General features: G+C 36.6%; 1 protein-coding gene across 1 annotated transcript in view; it reads right to left on the bottom strand.

The window, feature by feature from the left end:
* The window catches only part of RSBN1 (round spermatid basic protein 1), a 45,295-nt gene that overhangs the window by 16,440 nt on the left and 7,256 nt on the right, over nucleotides 1-21,599 (bottom strand). Inside the window, exon 2 of the mRNA XM_034990260.1 lies at nucleotides 16,048-16,721. Within this exon, the coding sequence (XP_034846151.1) occupies nucleotides 16,048-16,721 (674 nt within the window). The remainder of the gene's footprint in view (nucleotides 1-16,047; nucleotides 16,722-21,599) is intronic.

Raw genomic sequence — 21,599 nt, 5'->3', positions numbered from 1 at the left:
GTTTAAGTGAAAGGAGGAGTCGCATGTCTCTCATTTTAAATCAAAAGCTAGAAATGATTTAAGCTTATTGAGGAAGGCATGTCAAAAGCCAAGACAGGTCAAAAACTAGGCCTCTTGCACCAAAGAGCCAACTTGTGAATAAAGGAAAATTTCTTGAAGGTAATTAAAAGTGCCATCACACATGAAACACACAAATGATAAGAAAGAGCTTTATTGCTGATATGAAGAAAGTTTTAGTGGTCTAGATAGATCAAACCAGCCACAACATTCCTTTAAGCCAAAGTCTAATTCAGAGCAAGGCCCAACTGTTACCAATTCTCTGAAGGCTGAGAGAGGTGGGGAAGCTGCAGAAGGAAAAGTCTGAAGCTAACAGAGGTTGGTTCATGGGATTTAAGGAAATAAGCCATATCCATAACAGAAAAGTGCAAGGTGAAGCAGCAAGTGCTGATGTAGAAGCTGCAGCAAGTTATCCAGAAGATCTAGCTCAGATCAATAATGAAGGTGGCTCCACTAAACAAAAGATTTTCAATGCAGTCAAAATAGCCGTATATTGAAAGAAGATGCCATCTAGGACTTTCATAGCTACAGAAGTCAGTGCCTGGCTTCAAAGCTTTAAGGGACAGGCTGACTCTCTTATCAAAGAATAATGTAGCTGGTGACTGTTAGTTGAAACCAATGTTCATTTACCATTCCAAAAATCCTAGGGCCCTTCAGAACTATGCAAAATCTCTTCTGCCTGTGCTCTGTAAATGGAACAACAAAGCCTGGATGACAGCACATCTGCTTACACAACATGGTTTACTGAATATTTTAAGCCCACTGTTGAGACCTACTGCTCAGAAAAAAAGATTCCTTTCAAAATATTACTGCTGACAATGCACCTGGTTACCCAAGGGCTCTAATGGAGATGTACGATGAGATTAGTATTATTTTCATGCCTGCCAACACAACATCTATTCTGCAGCCCAGGGATCAAGGAGTCATTTCAATTGTTAAGTCTTTATTTAAAAGGCTATATAGCTGCCACAAATACTGATTCCTCTGATGGGTCTGGGCAAAGTAAATGGAAAACCTTCTGGAAAGGATTCATCATTCCTAGATGCCATTAAGAACATTTGTGATTCACAGAAAGAGGTCAAAATATCAATATTAACAGGAGTTTGGAAGAAGTTGAATCCAACCCTCATGAATGACTTTGAGGGGTTCGAGACTTCAGTGGAGACAGTAACTGCAGGTGTGGTAGAAACAGCAAGTGAACTAGAATTAGAAGTGGAGCCTGAGGATGGGACTGAATTGCTGCAATCTCACTGTAACACTTGAGTAGGTGAGGAGCTGCTTCTGATGGATGAGCAAAAAAAGTGGTTTCTTGGGATGGAATCTACTCTTGGTGAAAATGCTGTGAAGAATGTTGAAATGACAACAAAGGATTTAGAATATTACATAAACTTAGTTGATAAAGCCACAGCAGGGTGAGAGGACTAACTCCAATTTTGAAAGAAGTTCTATTGTTGGTAAAATGCTATCAAACAGCATCACATGCTACAGAGATACTGTTTGTGAGTCAATGAGTCAATTTCATTGCTGTCTTAAGAAACTGTCAAAGCCACCCAACCTTCAGCAACCACCACCACCCTGATCAGTCAGCAGCCACCAACATCAAGGTAAGACCCTCCACCAGCAAAAAGACTGACTCGCCGAAAGCACGTAGTTAGCATTTTTTAGCAATAAAGTATTTTTTCAAATTAAGGTATATGCACTGTTTCTTTAGACATACTGCTATTGCCCACTTAAAAGATTATGCAGTACAGTGCAAACAGAACTTTTATATGCACTAGGAAACGAAAAAACTTCATTTGACTTGCTTTATTGTGGTGGTCTGGAACCAAAAACCACAATATTCCCAGGTATGCCTGTACTTTCTATACATACTAAGGGAGACAATACTCCGTATTGTACAAATGATATCGGGAGTATTAGCTTCTGCTCTGGGCTTTAAAAAGTCTGTAACTGCAGCACATGCAAAGGAAACAATTAAGATGATTAGTGACTTGAAAACCAGATAAATCGGAAAAAGTGTGAAGAAATTAAAGTATTTAACTTGAAAAAACTGAAGTAGAAGAGTAGACTCATGTAACTTTAAATAAAAAACAGGAATTATAGGAAAGTCGGTATCATTCATTGAATGAAAGTTTACTGTATATTACATGTCAGACACTGTCCTAACCACAGATAGAGCAAACCAGACCCACTCTTGGCCCCTGGAAGCTTACAGTCTAGTAGGGAGAGGCAGACATTATCTAAACAAATATTTAATTATAAGCTGTGACAAGTCCTCAGAATGGAATGAATAAGACACTGTGAAAGAGAACAAGGGATCCTGATTTAGAGAATAAAGTGTTCCTCGAAGTAACATGAGTTGAAATCTGTAAAACAAGTTTAAAGGAAACAAAACCCCTTAAGAATCACCCTTTCCAAGGTCTAAAAGAAAGCTAATGAGGGCGCCTGGGTGGCTCAGTCGTTAAGCGTCTGCCTTCGGCTCAGGTCATGATCCCAGGGTCCTGGGATCGAGCCCTGCATCGGGCTCCCTGCTCAGCGGGAAGCCTACTTCTCCCTCTCCCACTCCCCCTGCTTGTGTTCCCTCTCTCGCTGTGTCTCTCTGTCAAATAAGTAAATAAAATCTTTAAAAAAATAAAATAAAATAAAATAAATAAATAAATAAAATCTTTAAAAAAAAAAAAGAAAGCTAACAATGCTAAACACAGAAAGTAAAAGAAAAAAATAAGGATGAGGCTGGACAAATGAGCTGTAGCTGGATTAGGAGAGCCTTGAAGACTACTGTTAAAGATTTGGGAAATCACTAAAGGATCTAAAGTAGTTAAAGGAAAGTTATCGATTTGCTTTTGTCTTTTCAGGGCAGAGGGGCTTGGGGTTTTTGTATTTGTTTCATTTTCCCAGAGGGGTGCTGAAAGAGATTTAGGCTTGAAATGATAAACTAAGTTAGTAACAGTGCAGATGATTAGAAAATGATAAAGAAAAAAGATCTGAAAAATATCCAGGAGATCAAATTGCCAGGACTTGGGAGACAGACTGGATATGATAGGGCAGAGAAAGGAATGTCAAAGATGTCTCCCAGGTTCTGACCTTTGCAAGGAGATACAGAAACCACTCTTTCTACTGAAGGACCACCACCAGGTTTGGGTGGAAAGGCGATATGTTGAAGCTTGAACATGATGAACTTCAGTTGTGTGGTAGGCTGAATAATGGCCCCCAAAGATATCTAGATATGTAGGTCCTAATCCTTGGAACCTGTGAATATGACCTTATATGGCAAAAAAAACTTTGTAGTTGTGAATAAGTTAAGAATCTTGAAATGGGGAGGGTAGCCTAGTCTATCCAGGTAAGCCCTAAATGTAATCACAGGCATTCTTATAAGGAGGCGGCACAGGGAGATCTGCAGAGAAGGTGATACAATGATGGAAGCAGAGGCGGAGTAATGTACTTTTTGCAGATGGAGGAAGGGACCACAAACTAAGAAATACAGAAGGCTACCAGAAGCTAAAATAGGCAAAAAAACAACAAAACCCAAATTCACCTTCAGAACTGTAAGAAACTGTTAAGTTTGTATTGTTTTAAGGCACTACATTTATGGTAATTTGTTACAGGAGCAATAGGTACTAATACCAAGTAGCTCTAAAACACCCAAGTGGGTATGTCAAAAGGGCAGCTGGGTCTGAAATCAAGTGGTTTGGACTGAGGATATAAATCTTAGTCATTGGCTACAGAACATATATAGTTCAAAGAGCAGGGGCCTTTGCCTAGAAAGATCCAATTTAAAAAGCACCGAAGGAGAAGAAAAGCTGACAAAAAAGAATGTAAAGGAATTGTCAAGTGGTCAGAGAGGTTAAAAAGAAAACCAAGAGGGCGCCTGGGTGGCTCAGTTGGTTAAGCGACTGCCTTCGGCTCAGGTCATGATCCTGGAGTCCCGGGATCGAGTCCCGCATCGGGCTCCCTGCTTAGCAGGGAGTCTGCTTCTCCCTCTGACCCTCCTCCCTCTCATGCTCTCTGTCTCTCATTCTCTCTCTCTCAAATAAATAAATAAAATCTTTAAAAAAAAAAAAAGAAAGAAAGAAAGAAAACCAAGACAACACGGTATAATAAAAGTTAAAATAAAATATTTGAAGAAGTTTGGTCAAAATGTTGCTGAGACTTCAGTGAGATGAAGATGAAAAATGCCCATTGGTGACCTTGGCAAGAGAGCCTTCTCAGAGAAAGTATGACAGCAGAAACAAAATCAGTGGTCTGAGGAGAGATGAGAAAATGTGGACTGCAAGTGTAAACAATTCTTTCAAGAAATTAGGCTGTGAAAATAAAAAAGGTTGGTAGTGAGAGGAGAAAATAAGATCAATAGAGAATTTTCTTAAATGGAAAGACTGAGCAACCCTCAATAGGGTTGTATTAATTTTTATTCCCCCAGCACTGTAAGAAAGTATATATTGCCCCACAGCCTAATAGAATGTTATCAAACTTTTGGATTTTTACTAATTTGGTAAGTAAAAACTACCATCTTAGTAGTTTTAATTTCACTTTCTTAGGAATGAAGCTGTGTATCTTTTCAAATAAGAGAATTAAAGGGCCTTTTGTGTTTCTTTTTCTGTGAACTATCCATTCATAATGCCTGCTTATATTTAAATTGGGCTACTAGTATTTATTTCTCTTATCTAATTCTAGAACCCTTAATAATTTAGAAAGGTTAATCCTCTGTATGAATTGTATACAATTTTTCACAATTTGTCTTTTAACTGTGTTGACAGTGATTTTTCTTTTGTTTTGGTCATAGTCAGAAAGACCTTTTGAACTACAAAGTCATGAAAGAATTCTTCCATGTTTTCTTCTATTACATTAATGTCTCCATTTTCCACATTTAAATCTCTGATCACATTGGGAATTTATCTTGGTATCCAGGGATATGGATACAAAGATGAATTCTAGATAAATACCCTGATGTCCCAACACTATCATCTCTGCCATCAATGATTTCAGATACCATCATTTTTATGTATCAAATGCCTGTATGTATTTGGGCCTATTTCTAGACTTACTTTTCTGTTTCACTGAATAATGTTCATAAACTAATATACACTTATTTAATCACTAAATCTTTAGAATGTGTTGGTATCTGATAGGGCACTCCTCCACCACTGCTTTTCTTTATCATTCTGATGTTGGTTCTTCTTAATCCAAAAATACATCTTTCCATCTAAGTCTTCTTTAGTGTGAGGTCTTAATGGGAAGAATCTGGTAAAGGTGAAAAGGTGAAGAGGACTGCTATTTAAACATGGCAGACAGAACAAAAGATTTATGTCTATTCCTTATCAAAACTCACTCAAGTGAGAGTAAAACAAAGGCCATAAATCCCAAAAGCTCAAAGAGAACGGAAGTAAAAAAATGACAGATACAAGTTAGCAAACCATTTTTTACAAGGGGAAAAGCGTACAGGGGAATTAGCCAACTGAGAACTTTGAATACTGAGTACCTACATAGAAGATAACCAAAAAATCAGTTTGAGCTACAGAATCATGGAAAGGCTAAGCAGAAGGTGGGAAACAAAGCATGGAACTAAAAACGAGAAAGATGGGTTTAAAATTTGTACAAGAATTAGTTAGACCCCTCCGCTTATGTTCCCCACTCCCTGCCCCATCCCACATTACTTACCCTATCTTGTGGAGAAAGTGAACAAAAGAGACTATGGAAAACAAAGATACCAGGCACAAATATGAAAGAAAGCCATTACACTGACAACAGACAAGTAAAATTCCATATATTGAACAATGAACTCACCTACCTACTTCCATAGTTCAACTCCAAGAATTCTAGCAAACAGAGATATAACCTACTCTATTCCCCTGGCAAAAATGTGGTACAGTCTTAGCTGTAGAAATTAAAGGCCCCAGACAGAAGATCTCTAAATGTTGATATTTGTAGCTTTTCTTACAAGATATGGCCAGATTCCCTACCCATTCATCAAATGTCCAATCCCACCTTTGTGTCCACAGTTTCTAATCAGTTTTGTACTAACACATATTTCAATATAAAAAGATCACCAGACATTTGAAGAAAATACATAAACAAGATTAAAACAGAAAGAACTCGATGAAACAAACTATAAGAAAATTTCAAAACAATTACTAATATCATCAAAGAGATAAAAGATGATATTGCATCCATGAAACAATAAGTTATTTAAATTTTAAAAAGGAACAAGGTCTTAAATTCAAAACATTACAGTTGAAATACATCAAGAGGAGGAAAAGAAGATAGTTAAATCTCCCAGAAAGTAGAACAGAAAGACAAAGAAAAATAAAAGGAAATATTTAGAGGTTCAGCCAGGAGGCCTAATATCCAACTAATAAAAGTTTCAGGAAAGAAGAACAGCAAGTACTAAGGTAAGGAAATTAACAAAGAAATAATACAAGAAAACTTACCCAAACAAAAGGATATGCATTTCCATATTGAGAAGGCCTAAATACTCATCAGAGTGAATATAAAGGACTCATACCAATGAAATCTGAGAAAATCATGTGGGTTGGAGGTGGTCTTCAACTGTATTGACAACATTTTATTTCTTGGGCCAAGTGGTTAGAACATAGGTATTTATTACTCTTTATACCTCTACGTATGTCTGAAATATTTCACAGTAAATTAAAAAACAAAACCCAATTTAAAAAAAATCTCAAGGCACATTATCCTCAGTATTATGAAATTCTGCAGTAAAGAGGTTTTAAAATAAGTTTCCAGAGAGGGAAAAAAAACACCTAAAAATATCAGGAATCATTATGATACTGGATTTCTCAAAAGCAGTACTAGAAGCTTAAATAAAGACACTTTGCCTTTATAAACCCCAAGGAAATGATCTCCAACCGAGAATGCCACACCTGTCTGAACTACCCAAAAAATGTAATGGTCGGATAAAGACTTTAAACATGTGAAATCTCATTTGAATCACTGAATTCGGTCAACAGAATAGTCATGGAATCCCAGGACATGAGAAAAGGCAAACAGAAATCCCAGGGCATCCATGTATAGGATACAGTGTTTACATATATATATATATATATATATGTAGAGATATCCTCTACATATATTCCTATTGCAACACTGTAATATTACAAAACTGTAAACAACCTAAATGTACAAGAACAGAAGAGTGATATAATCACACAAAAAAATACCAAAAACAGCAGTTAAAATGAATGAACTAGAGTTACGTGTATCAACATAATTCTCTAAAGCAATGTTGCAGTGAAGCAATCTGTAGAACGATACATGCAAAATACTATTTATAAAGTGTTAAATCATACAAAATAGTTTTATAGTCTGTATGTTCATACATGTATAGCAAAATATTAGAAGGTACATAGAAAAATCACAAGTTCAGAAGAAAGATTTACTTCTGGGGAGAAAAAAAAGCTTAGTATTTTATTATAAATGAAGGAAATATAAAGAATTCACTTAATATAATTTGGGAATGGAGAGGGAAAAGATTAAAGGGGTGGGGGTGTGTAAAGATCCTAAGCAAATGGGTGCAGTTTCTTTTTCGGATGATGAGAAAGTTCTAGAAATGGATAATGGTGATGGTTGTTTAACACTGTGAAAGCACTTAATGCCAACGAATTATACACCTAAAAATAGTTAAACAGTAATTTTGTTATCTATATTTTGTGACAATCCTAAGCAAAGTGAGGAGTGGAATCTAGAGCACAGGTGAAAGATTAGCTTTTGAGGAGGAGGTGGGATTTCTATTTTAACAGGAGGGAATACAGAAAAGATGTATACAGATAAAGAGTTTGAATAGTCATCATGAAGAACAAACAAGCAAGTTGACCAAAGAAAAGCAGCAAACTTCCCAGACAATGTTGAGGGCTCACTGGCAGCCTTATGAAACCTTAAGAACAGACAAGCTCCTGAATAATTATCAACCCAAAAATGATTTTCTAAAACATTTGTAGTATGTTGGGTGCCTGGGTGGCTCAGTCGTTAAGCATCTGCCTTCAGCTCAGGTCATGATCCCAGCGTCCTGGGATCAAGCGCTGCATCAGGCTCCCTGCTGCTCCACGGGAAGTCTGCTTCTCCCTCTCCTACTCCCCCCCTGCTTGTGTTCCCTCTCTCGCTGCATCTCTCTGTCAAATAAATAAAATTTTTAAAAAAACAAAAAATTTGTACTATGCAGAGGTTAGACAAGATTATCTCTAAGAGCCCCTGGTTTATGATTTCTAAGAAATTCTAAAAGGATGATCTACAGGTCAGATGAAGGAAAACACAGTAATGCTAGATGGTATATATTTTCAAAAGTTTCTTAAATTTGCCTGATCACAGGATCTGAATCACCTGAGGTATTTATCTCAGGTCTCCCTCCAGACCTAATCATAATTTCCAGGAGAGGAACCTGAGATTCTAAATACGTATTTGGAACCAGAAACCTCAGATTATTCTTAGGATCTGGCAAGTTTGAAAAACTCTGAACTGGAAATGACACTCGAAAGCAAAGAACAAGTTGAGTAGAGGAGTTATTAGGAGGACTGGAGGGAGGTGAGACTAAAGAACAGAAAAAAGTAAGGCTGCCATGAAAGCAAGAGACAGAATGCCAGAGAAAACTCAATCATTAGTAAAATCAGAAGGCAAAGGGGGAGGGGGAAAGGATTGTGGAATCAAGGGAGAAAATGCCTGTAAGAAAACAGTGGTTAGCTTTGCATGATTTAAAAAAATTCTTATAATATCTATAAAAGTTGAAGCCATTGCATTTGAAACCACATATTGCTCTGTCAGTGCGTTATATAAGTCTTTAGATTAGAAACTCAACTTCATGGGGCAGCTGGGTGGCTTAGTCAGTTAAGCGTCCAACTCTTGGTTTCAGCTCGGGTCATGATCTCTGGGTCCTGGCACTAAGCCCCGTGGGGCTCTGCACTCAGCCGGGAGCCGCCTGAGAGTCTCTCCCTCTGGCCCTCCCCCGCTCATGTGCACGCACCCTCTCTCTCTCTCTCACAAATAAGATCTTTAAAAAGAAATTTCACAGTTATCCTGTATCAATTGCTAAGAGTGAAACAAGCTCAACTGTGCTCCAAATACATGCGCTTTGTAATAAGGACAGTCATAGGTCAGTTAAAAACTTAGAAGATAGCAGTTTTATTCATAACTGCCAAAACTTGGAAACAACCAAGATGTCCTTCAGTAGGTAAAGGGATAACTGTAGTATATCCAGACAAAATGTTATTCAAAAAAAAAAAAAAAAAAGAGCTATCAATCCATGAGAAAAACATAGAAGAGACTTAAATGCATATTATTACGTGAAAGAAGCCAATCTGAAAAGGCTATATACTATTTGATTCCAACTATTTTACATTCTGAAAAGGCAAAACTATGGAGACAGTAAAAAGATCAGTGCTTGCCAGGGGTTGGGAGAGGAAGGAAAGGATGAAGAAGCAGAGCACAGAGGATTTTTAAGATGCGAAAATACTGTGTACTACTATAAAGGTGGATATATGTCATTATACATTAGTCCAAACCCATAGAAGTATAACACCAAGAGAGAACTATAATGTAAACTATGGACTTTGGGTGATTACGATGAATCAATGTAGGTTCATCACCTGTAATAAATGTACCACGGGGAAGGTGGGCAGGGGGTAGGCGGTGTGGATGTTAATAATGAGGAAGGCTGTGCACAGATGGGGGCAGAGAGTATACGGGAAATCTCTGTACCTTCCCCTCAATTTTGCCATGAACCTAAAACTAATCTAAAAAAGAAATTCTTAAAAACACACACACACACAAACACACAAAACACTTAGAAGAACACAAAGTTAGAAATACACTATATGGACATGCCCCCCCCCCCCCAACTGAGTGAAGGGTAATTATTCTACAGAACTCATATTTTAAGGAAGAAGCCTGATTGGTTTTTTTGGTTTTTTTTTAAGATTGATTGATTGATTGATTTGTTTGTTTGTTTGACAGAGAGAGACACAGCAAGAGAGGGAACACAAGCAGGGAAAGTGGGAGAGGAGAAGCAGGCTTCCTGCGGAGCAGGGAGCCCGATGCAGGGCTCGATCCCAGGACCCCGGGATCATGACCCGAGCCGAAGGTAGACGCTTAACAACTGAGCCACCCAGGCGCCCCCAAGCCTGACTGTTTAAAAAACAGAAAGGAAAGAGCTAGCCAGCAATCTTCCTTAACTTTGTGATCTGTGAATAGAAAGGCATTCCTACTTTAAAACATACAGTGAAAAAGCAGTGTGAGTCAAAATGAGTTTATTGTAAGCTGTACTTAGAATGAGAGGAAAAAGAGATCCAAACCTACCATTCCTATGCTGGTTTATTTTATAAAGCCAGCTACTTAAAACATTTATTTCTCCTTTTATATAACACACTGATGTGTAGTTCACAAAGAGTTTCTCAGTTATTTAACATCTACAAAGCACTCTTCTAGTTCGACTCTTAATTAGTACCACCAATTCACCATAAAATGTTAATTATATTGATCAAAGATGAGGAGCACCTAATAAACCCATTTTAGGCCTTGCCACAACACACAATGAAGAAATAACATTTGCTGATTTTCTCTGGAACAAAAAACGTTACCATTTTATAGTAATAAAAGTAATATTTATAAGAACTTCCACCACCACCTAAATAAAGTTAAAGATCTATGATCCTCAGTAAAAGACTTCAACATTGTATGTATACAGAATTTTTTTTTAAGCAGAACTTAAAATATGCACATCTGTCAGATAAAGAAAACAAAATCTTATTATGGTAGATAGGCTTTTTTAATCAATTGCCTCTCTCGCCAGCACATACATATACACATCCTTCTTCTCCATACACACCCTTCAATTACCTAGTCGCTCTAAGGTGAAAATCATCTCAATGGCAATATTTAAAACAACTCCTCATTTAATTTCACTATACTTTTAGTGTTTTAGTGTTTCTTCGTGTTACTCTGGCTTGCAATTCCTGTATAGAATTTACATATAGCCTTGCCGGCTCATGACCAGCAGTATCAGCATCACCTGGAAACTGATCAGAAATGCAGACTATAAAGCCCAAACCCAGACCGATAAAATCAAAATCTGCATTTCATATACACATTAAAACTTGCTAACCCTCACCTGTAGGATTTAATTCCACTCAGTGACAGAAGAAAAAATAATTCCTCTTTGAAGATCTGCCACTATTTAACCTTGGGGAAGGTCATAACCAAAATGTGACCTTCCTCATCTGTACAATGAAGGGTTGGAAATGGCCCCCACCTACTCTAAAATCCTGTTAGTCCGTAAGACGGCTGGAAGACTATTATAATTACAAGATATAGCACCTAAGCAAAAAAATCATAAATTATACTTATTCCTAAAACATATATATTTTAGGGAGAAACAGATTTCTAAGTGGATGCTAATTTTTTTCTTCATTAACCAACTAAAAGATTCCACAAACACTTAAACTTTTTAGTCAAAATTGTTACTTAGCCAATGATTATTTAAAACTTAATTAGATCTGAATAATCCTACAAAATTATAAAAATACCATACATATGTGTTAATACATATGTAGTTCTTTAGATTAGAAACGCAACTTTACAAAGTTATCCTGTATCAACTGATGAACGTAATCAAATTTGAGAATCAGCTTGGTGCTTCAATTGATATTTATCATGAACTTATTACCTCCTTTGGTGTTAGGATATTTGAGTTTTACAGAATACGGAAAGAAAAAAAAAAAAACACCTTTATGCACATCCTAGCTTTGCCACCACAATAATTTAAAAATATAAAAATAACAGAAGCTATAATTATTCCTGCACAAAACAAGCCTACATTTTCCTTCCTTCAACTAGTGCAGATAAGTTCTAAAGTAGTGCTTCCCAAACCTTAATGTGTATATGAATCACCTGCAAATCTTGTTAAAATGCAGATTCTGATTCAGAAGATGTGGGCAGGGGTCTGAATGCCACGTTCATACACAGAGAAAGTAGTAAGCTTCTAAAAAAGCCCCATAAATAACAGTATTTAGCCATGGTTTGCATCTTAATAAGCACTGGTTTCCAATTAAATTCCTAGTTGAGCAACTTCACATTTTCCCACCCTTATCTTACTTGATCCCGCCTATGAATGTGATACTTAATTACTCCATCATTCTTAAAACCTAGAAAATCTGTATCCTAATTTTCCTTCTACCTTTCTTTTTGATCTTTCCCACGTTCCTCATACTTACATGTGGGTGCATCACAGGATTCCATTCTTAGCTTCATCTCTTTTCCACTCTAATGCTGTGCCTGGATCACCTATATGCTAATGGATCCAACTGCTGCATTTCCAGCCTACATGTCTCCCCGTCTTAGATCCACATATTCAACTACCTAATAGATGTTTCTAACCTTTAGTCTTCACAGGCGCTTCCAACACAAAGTATTTCTAACTGAACTCTTCTTCATCAACACCTTCCACCCCTTGAAACCAGCTTTTTCAACCCTGTATTAACTTTGTGATCAGCACCACGATCTGCCCATTTGTCCAAACCATATTTTAAGACTCTATCCTTCTCCCTCACCAAACTGCAATTAATCCCATCTTCTAATTATTTCTCAAATTTCATTCCTTCCTCTCTAGTGTATCAGTTGTGACATGGATCATTTCTGACTTGGTTACCATAGTAACCTAACCAGTCTTCTTGCTTCCAATCTCATTTTCGTCCTCAATCTCATCCTTCACATTCCTATGTAATCTTGGCAAACATAACTTGATAGTACTCCCCTACTAAAATTCACCAATGATTTCCCCATTACCTTTAGGAAAAAGTACTAACTTTCTTTTGGCACATCATATAAAGCTCTTCACAATCTTGATTTTTTTCTCTTGTCTCAATTCCCACCACCCCTCAACAGTCAACATGTACTCTTGCCATGTCAGGCTAGCTGCAGCTCCCTGAAAGTACCACATTCTCTAATGCCTCTGTGTGTTTGCATAGGCTGTTTTTCCTTTGCTTAAAATGCCCTTATTAAGCTAAGTACTAATCTTCTTTTAAGACTCTACTCAAGCATCACATGTTTTAAACTGCCCTTTCTAATCACCTCAAGTCTGTTAGGTAACACCGCAAACTGTGCTCCCTCTATTACACGGCTTTCCCCATGCAGCATACTTCTATTCGAATACTTAGCAAATTGTATTATAATTGCTGGTCTATTCATCTCCTCCACCAGACTGAGCTCATCAATTAGTCCTTTTAGGAACAGAATGTCCAGAACATGGTTTGCTGAGGGGCACCGGGTAGCACAGTCGCTTAAGTGTCCCGCTCTTAGTTGTCGCTCAGTGTCCTGGTATCAGGCCCTGCATGGGGCTCCATGGAGTCGGCTTCAGACTCTCTTTCCCTCTTCCTCTGCCCCTCCCTGCTGCATGCTCACTAACTCATTCTCTCTCTCTCAAATAAATACATAAATCTTTAAAAAATAAATGAAAAATAAGTGTTTGCTAAATAAACTACCTTGAAATAATAGTCATGAATAATTATTATGGCTACATATTTAAACTATAAATAACTTCCAAAAACTGTCCAAGGTAACAAAAGTTTCTTCAGTTTGTTTACAGGCTTAACAGAACTTTAAAAGACTTCATTAAACAAAGAAGTCCAAAATATTTAAGGTATTCACTTAATTCCCAACAATCTAAAAGTATTTGTTAAAAATTAATAGCCTTCTCAATACTGTGTTAAACTAAGATTATTTTAATTTCACTAATGACAGTGTTAGACAAATAAAAGCACTGGTCTCTTTTCCAATGGCTGAAGTCAAGAAGTATGGTAAAATGACAGGCATATTGTTCAGGTGGCCTAGGTTAGCACCGTGACTTCCTACTTACTAGCTACATGAACTTGGATAACAATGAACATCTCCAGGCTTCAGTTCCTTCAAAGGAAAACAGAGATAAAATTGCTTACCTACACCATAGGTTGTTTCAAATATTCAGTTATGAATGTGAAAATATTTCTATAAAGCATGAACTGCTAAATAAATGTCAACTATTGTCTTAGCTTCCATACTAACATCTGCCAAATACTTGACAGGTGCAAATTTAAAGTTTCACAGACTACTTCAACCTCCATACCCACCCCATACTTCTCCTCCAACGACTGAAAATTCATAAATAAAATTAAGTTCTAGGATTACCACAGCACAAGACTTAGTCAGTAGTCCTCAATATTCTTATCTGGTTGAAGGCATAAAGATATCTAATTTAATAATAATCTCAGATGTTCTTAAGAAGAGGTTTTTTTATAAATCTCAAAGTAAATCTCAAGGTAAGTTGTTGGTACAGTCATTTAAATTTCAGCTCCATTTTAAAAAATTAATTGGAGGACAAAAATCAGCAGGGAATATTTAGAGATACCTTCTTTTATCAACTATTTAGTTTGGGTACTATGGACAAATAAGCTTGATCTACTATAGACTAACTAACATGAAAGTTAAAAAGCCACCACTATAAAACCAAGACTTTTTTTCACCTGTATTTCTGGCTTATTTCTCAGATATGCTTGTTGGTCTATCAATCAGAAGAGAAAATTTGCTGCATTTTCTAAATGAAAAAAGTGATGAAGCATGTTAATTCTGCTCTCAGCAATATCCTTCTTTCTTAAATGGGGACTTACGGGGATTATGGCCTATATCAGGAAAACTGTTTTCTGTCCCTTCTCTGCAATATTTATAAAAATAGGATTCTTAACTTTCAAAGGGCAAAACTCCTTAAAAAAAGAAAAAAAAAAGTAAAAGAAAAAAGAAAATCTACTACAAAAGTCAGCACTTCGGTACCTGATTGTGGTAACAAGGCCAAAATCCAAGACGAAGCCCTTTATTGCACATCGTGTTCCAACGTCTTGGGCAGCCCCATCTTGCGACCTCTCCAGATTGGCTGCTCCTGTTCTCTCTACTGCAGAGAGAACTTCAATTAGAGAAATTCTGAAGCTCATGAATCTAAACTGGATACTCCCCTCACTGGAGGCAAGGATGGCAAGAATCATTAAAAAGACTCAAGTTAGAGGAGGTTTCAAATAAATCCAAGTGGCCTGAAACCACTATAATGCAGGCAGCTGAGAGTCTTATTATGCAACAGTCTATTTACCTAAAAAAAAAAAAAAATCTTAAGGAAAAGAATGGCAGCAAATTATTAGATAACCTGAAAAAACAGGTTATATAATCATAAATCTCTAAAAAGTAAAATATTCTCCACTAAACTTGTGTTGAATTTATATCTATGATACCAACTTACAGCTGACCATTCATGTTTATAATCCTTATGAGAAAAGGAAGTAAGAAAATAACTAGGACATGTTATTAACTTCTTTCTGTGCCCTAAAATAACTCACTGAAAAAATGTCTGGTCAAAAACCAGTGGTTAGGAAGGAGAGATTTCCCTGCTGACTTAAGCCTAGCTGCCCAAGCAAGGCTTTAGAAAAGGTCTTCACCTACAACAGTGCATAGGCAGAAGGAGCAGAGGCTATGGCGGTCTTCCTAGTGACACTTCCAAGTCACGTAAATGGGGTATGTTTCTGGGATAGACTGCCAACAAGTTACTGAAAGAAACAAAGCCAGCAAAAACCTGGCAACTAAATAGGCCAATGCCCTCGTGTGTTTATTATGACGGAAGTAGTCTTAGCTAAAGTTACCTTGATGCTACCAGATCGAAATCACATCCTCTATACTATTAGTACCTGATTTCTGAAAGACTGGATTCGTTTTCAAGCTGGTTTTCTATAAAGACTTGTAATGATGTATAACATGTATAAAGTATTTAAGTATTTCTTAGACCAAGCAAGTAACAAGCTACATCCCAAAGAACCAGCAATTAAGATTTTTCAATTAGAGCAATAAACTAACGATCTGAATCACCTTTACCACCATGAATTTTTATCAAAACTGTGCTGGTATGTGCAAATGAAAGAGAGTGAGGTTAATACTGTCAAGAAACTGTATTTACTAAACAATTTAACAATGATTTTATCTTACCTGAGAGTGAAAATTTGAAATGGTGGTTGTTTCGATATCTTTCTTGCCCAGAATCTCCATTTTCACAGGAGTGTTGGGGAAATTAAAAGCAAAGTAGTCCAAGAAGTCTGGGAGATAAGCAGCCGCTCCATGCACTATTGCTAAAGCATAGTAAGCAGCATTTTTCTCATTTTCACTGAATGTCAAAGCAAGAAACTCCTCAGAAAATCTCTCCATCTCCATTGGAGACAAAAATGAGAGTTCATCCATGTAAGCATGAAGGACAAGTGCACCACCATTGGACTGGTGTTCCTCATGAATAAAGTTGCTAAATTTAGTACCTGTTTTTAAGAAATTTCTACGAATAGAATGTTCCTGGTGAGTCATAAAAGGTGTTTGTACTCCCTGGGGTACCCGATATTCTTGCATGCCCAAATTTAATCGGCACAGCTGTTCATCTTTCAGATACCTGAAGGACTCCTTATTAACTCCTGAAGTGCTATTTATTTGTCCTTGGGTGAGGATTTCCTTACTGATGCGGGTCAGGCCAGCACAGACGGTTTGTACTTCCTTATTGTACATTTTAAGGCGTCTTCCTCGCATATCTTCTCGGTGTTTCTTTTTCTTTTTCTTCTTTATTTTCTTCAAGACAAAATCATCAGCTCTCTGGGTTTTACCATTTTCATCTGGTGTTTCTGGCCACAATAATTAAAAAGAAGTTAGTTGCTAGGCCTAGTGTCAACATATAAACTTCCTACGGTATTTGATCTCAAATTAAATGGCCTATTCTCAGTTTCTCTGAATTTGCCATGACAACTTACACGTTTATAAAATGAGACAAAGATCTTAAAATATGGTAATATTCAAGGTTGAAAACTATGCTAAAAAGTAGACAATGGATATGTAAGCATATAATTTAATACGACTTGCAACAAAAAGGAAAGGAAATATCCACGTAATTTCACATCTGCCATACTGTATGGAATATCTCTTCAGTAACCACTGTAAATCTAAACTGAAGCTTGTCATATTTTGCTATGATACATACAGGTAAATCAAACAAAGGCAAAGTAAGCTGTAAGACACCATTTTGCCTACCAAATTGGATTGACTTTTCTTTTTTTGGCATTCTCACATACTGTTGTTGGAAGTATAAATTGGTACAAATTCCATGGAGGACAATTTGGCACCCACCAAAATGGATATGTACACCAAAAGCCTTGTAGATATTTGTAATTATCAGACCCAGAAATTCCACTCCCAAGTAAAAATTACCTAAGAAAATAACTGAAGATACACAAAAATATCCATGACAGTTATTTAGGGACTCCCCCCCTTAAAGGTCTATCCTAAGTAACAGGATGTTGATTAAACTCTGTTACTTACATACTGACAAAATACTACCCAGCCATTACAGGTTATATTACAAATGAAAAGAACTGATGAATTACAAGGTTATAGAATGCTTACATTGCCAATCTTCCAGGAAGCATTCTCTAACAAGTCATCCCTACCCAGTTTGGATAGCTATTCCTACCCTGTGCTTCCTTAGCACTGTACTTCCCCTTCCCCTATCACAGAACTTACCACATTCTATGTTATCACATATCTAATTCTCTACCTCTCCTCTAGACTGTAAGCAATCTAAGGTCAGAAATATATGTCTTACCTTTCTTTCCAAGGCATCTAATGTGTATATACTCTGATCCCATGTTTATAATATTAAACAAACATTTACTAAGTACCCACTAAGTGCCAGGGACATTTCTGGGCACTAGGGGGATAGGGTGCTAAGACAGACATAATTCCCATTCTCTTGGACTTTACAATCTAGTTTGCCAAGAAAAACAAAATATCAGTAAGCTACTCTAGATGCTGAGGAAACTTCCCTTTGGGAGGTAACATTTAGGCTGATTCCTAAATAATAAGACAAGCCAGGCATGTTTTCTAGGGAAAAATATTCCAGGGAGAAGCAAAGGACCTATAGAGAGGAAAAAGTCTGACTGATCTACATATGTATTGTACATATATTACACAGAAAAGTACCTGAAGAAATACACATCAAAGTGTTAATGGTAGTTATCTAGGCTGGTAGGATTATAAATATCTAGATGCTTTCTTTTTTGCTTATCTGTATTTTCTAATTTTCTACAATAAACACATACTACATCTATAATTAAAAATTTATTTTGAATTTTTAAGAGATTATCACAGATTGACAAACCCAAAATAGAACAGCATCATTCATTTACCAGTTTGAAAATATATCTAGCAAGAAATCTTTAGGATTAGGGCGCCTGGGTGGCTCAGTTGGTTAGGTGACTGCTTTCGGTTCAGGTCATGATCCTGGAGTCCCGGGATCGAGTCCCGCATCGGGCTCCCTGCTCAGCAGGGAGTCTGCTTCTCCCTCTGACCCTCCTCCCTCTCACGCTCTCTCTCATTCTCTCTCTCTCAAATAAATAAATAAAATCTTAAAAAAAAAAAATCTTTAGGATTAAGTATCAGGTATAGTCCTGACCAACCTTTCAAGTTCGATCTCGTATTTACTATATAGAATTTGTCCACCCAGCAATAGAATTTTTTTTTTTAAGATTTTTTATTTATTCATTTGAGACAGAGAGAGAGAGAGCATGAGCAGGGGGAGAGGCAGAGGGAGAGGGAGAAACAGACTCCCCGCTGAGCAGGGAGCCCGATGTAGGGCTCGATCCCAGGACCCTGGGATCATGACCTGAGCCGAAGGCAGATGCTTAACCATCTGAGCCACCCAGGTGCCCCCCAACAATAGAATTTCTGACATGATTCAAGTAATTCAGTGTTAAGACAGATACTCCAATTGATCCTATGACTACAGCTGGGAAGAACAAATTCAATAAAATTTACAGTAAATAATTTACTTGGTATAATATGCAAATATGACAGTTGCAGTACTCTATACAAAATCATTCCAAATCACCAAATATTGCAAGTTACGAAAAACTTCTAAAGAAAATATTTAAAAGTCTAAGTCAGAGGGCGCCTGGGTGGCTCAGTTGGTTAAGCGACTGCCTTCGGCTCAGGTCATGATCCTGGAGTCCCAGGATCGAGTCCCGCATCGGGCTCCCTGCTCCGCAGGGAATCTGCTTCTCCCTCTGACCCTCCTCCCTCTTATGTTCTCTGTCTCTCATTCTCTCTCTCTCAAATAAATAAATAAAATCTTAAAAAAAAAAAAAAGTCTAAGTCAGAGACTTTAAAGTGTATAGATACCAAATGACTTTCATTCTGTTTAATATCTGTTTTTAAACAAAAAGAAAACCCTTCATTTGCAAACATCACTTATAATTAAACTGAGATAATATAGCAAAATATACATGTAATCAGACTGCTTAAATTGGCAAGACAGAAAACGCAGTCCATCTTTTATTCTGTATACACCTAAATCTTTGAGATTTTGTTAAAACACTTATAGTAATAGTCATTTATATTTCTTACCAAATAAAATTAATCTAAATGCTTTTCCCACATTAAAAATCGGTAATTTAGGCAATTCTCCCAAGCAACTAAATGTTAATGCCATTAAATACAAAGGTTAGTCCAATTTTAAAAAAGTCATCTAATTACCCTCTGCTAAATGTTTTAGCAATTTCACAGAGAAAAAAAGAAAGAAAGAAAAGAAACTATCTCTGAATAGATCTGTTATTTTAAGCTTCAGAGGAGGTATTTGGTATGCAGAAGATGAATTGTGACCTAGATCTGCCACTGAAATTAACACCACCAAGGAGCTGCCTTGATTGTAACACATTTTCTATATTACTATCAGCTTACCAATGGTTTTTCTAACATGGCCAAGTCTCTGTGGGTTTTATTCCAAACTCATTTATATGAGAACCACTCAAATCATCGAACACTGGCCCATCAAAGAAAACATCGTACAAGGAAATGAAAAGGACCTTAAATTGATTGTAATCTCGTATTTCAACATGATAAAAGTTTAAAATATGAAATAAATGTCAATCTATCTCATTAATCCTGTTTTTCAAATTTTGATTCTTAACTAAGGCTGAATATAGAAAGCTCACCTTTGTTTACAGAGAAATTTTAGACTACTTGTGTCATACCAGCTAATGAATTTCAATGAATAAACAAAATTTACCTCTGAATTACTGTGATGACAACTAATTGAAAATGGCATACATATACAAAGTTGTTAAAGGTTATTACAGTAAGTTAGCCCTGTTGCACTATGAGAATATCAAGGTTGCCTTGCCTTGAATTAAAAACACTAATTAGAAGTCAATGTCTTTGCAATATAAATGTATCAAATCAGTATGCTGTACACCTTACACAATGTTATATGTCAATTATATCTCAAAAAAACAATGTCTAAAGTTTTCACAATCTTTCCATTCCTGGTTGACTTAGCTTTCCAACAGAGAACATATTCAGGAAGTAACATTTTGAGTATTTCCCTACAGCGCAAAAGCTAAAATTTATTGACATCAGTTCTTTTACAGAAAAAAAGCCAAACCACTCTATTATCTGTGATTAAGGAAAGCTTTCACATATCAAACTGTGAGAGGAAACATAAAGAGAAGTATGTAAGTCTACAGAGGAAGATACATTTATCTGAGAAACAAATTGCTGTCTTAAAAAAAAAGGGTCATTCTAACTGTAACTAAATTAATGCATGACACTATCAATGAAATCCTCATAAGAGTCTGTGTCCATTGAGTCATGAATGGATAAAGAAAATGTGGTATATGTATACACACGCACGCGCACACACACCATGGAATATTACTCAGCCATCAAAAAGAATGAAATTTTGCCACTTGCAACTACGGATGGAGCCCGAGTGTATTATGCCAAGTGAAGTAAATCAATCAGGGAAAGACAAATACCGTATGATTTCATTCATGTGCGGAATTTAGGAAAACAAAAGAGATGAACATATGGGAAGGGGAAAAAAAAGAGAGAGAAGGAAGCAAACCATAAGAGACTTAATGACAGAGAACAAACTGAGGTTTGAGGGAGGGAAATGGGTGGGGGATGGGCTAAATGGGTGATGGGTATTAAGGAGGGTACTTGTGATGAGCACTGGGTGTTCTATGTAAGTGATGAATCACTAAATTCTACACCCGAAACTAAAATAAAATAAAATCCTCATATGTGCTAATATTATCAACTATCAAATAGCATCATTTATTTATGTCACTATTGAAAGTTCTCATTAATGCAAAAAAATTAGCTTTTTCTATCACAAAACTTAAATTCATATCACCATTCTCACACTTGAATCATAACTTAGAACTGAAAGAAATGTAATACCCCCAATTCTTAAAAATCATGGTGGATACACATTTTCAAAGCAAGTACAATGTTTTATATTTTATTAATCATAATAAAGAGAAGGGCTAAAGTTGCTTCCTGAAAATAAATTTTTTAGACTTACTGGGTATCTTTCCCGTCCCATATAAAAACCTGACTAAAAAGGTCACTGTATGTTTATAACACTACCTTACTTTACCCCTCATCCCTCCATATCATGGTGTTTAAGAGTGGCTGGCTGAATTCGAATCCCTGTCCTTGTACTTCCT

Source organism: Mirounga leonina, unplaced genomic scaffold (genome assembly GCF_011800145.1).
Source record: "Mirounga leonina isolate KUSES-001 unplaced genomic scaffold, KU_Mleo_1.0 Mir_507, whole genome shotgun sequence".
In the NCBI taxonomy this organism is placed as follows: domain Eukaryota; kingdom Metazoa; phylum Chordata; class Mammalia; order Carnivora; family Phocidae; genus Mirounga; species Mirounga leonina.
Note: the sequence above shows the minus strand (reverse complement) of the source record. Positions and strands in the feature narration are given on the sequence as shown.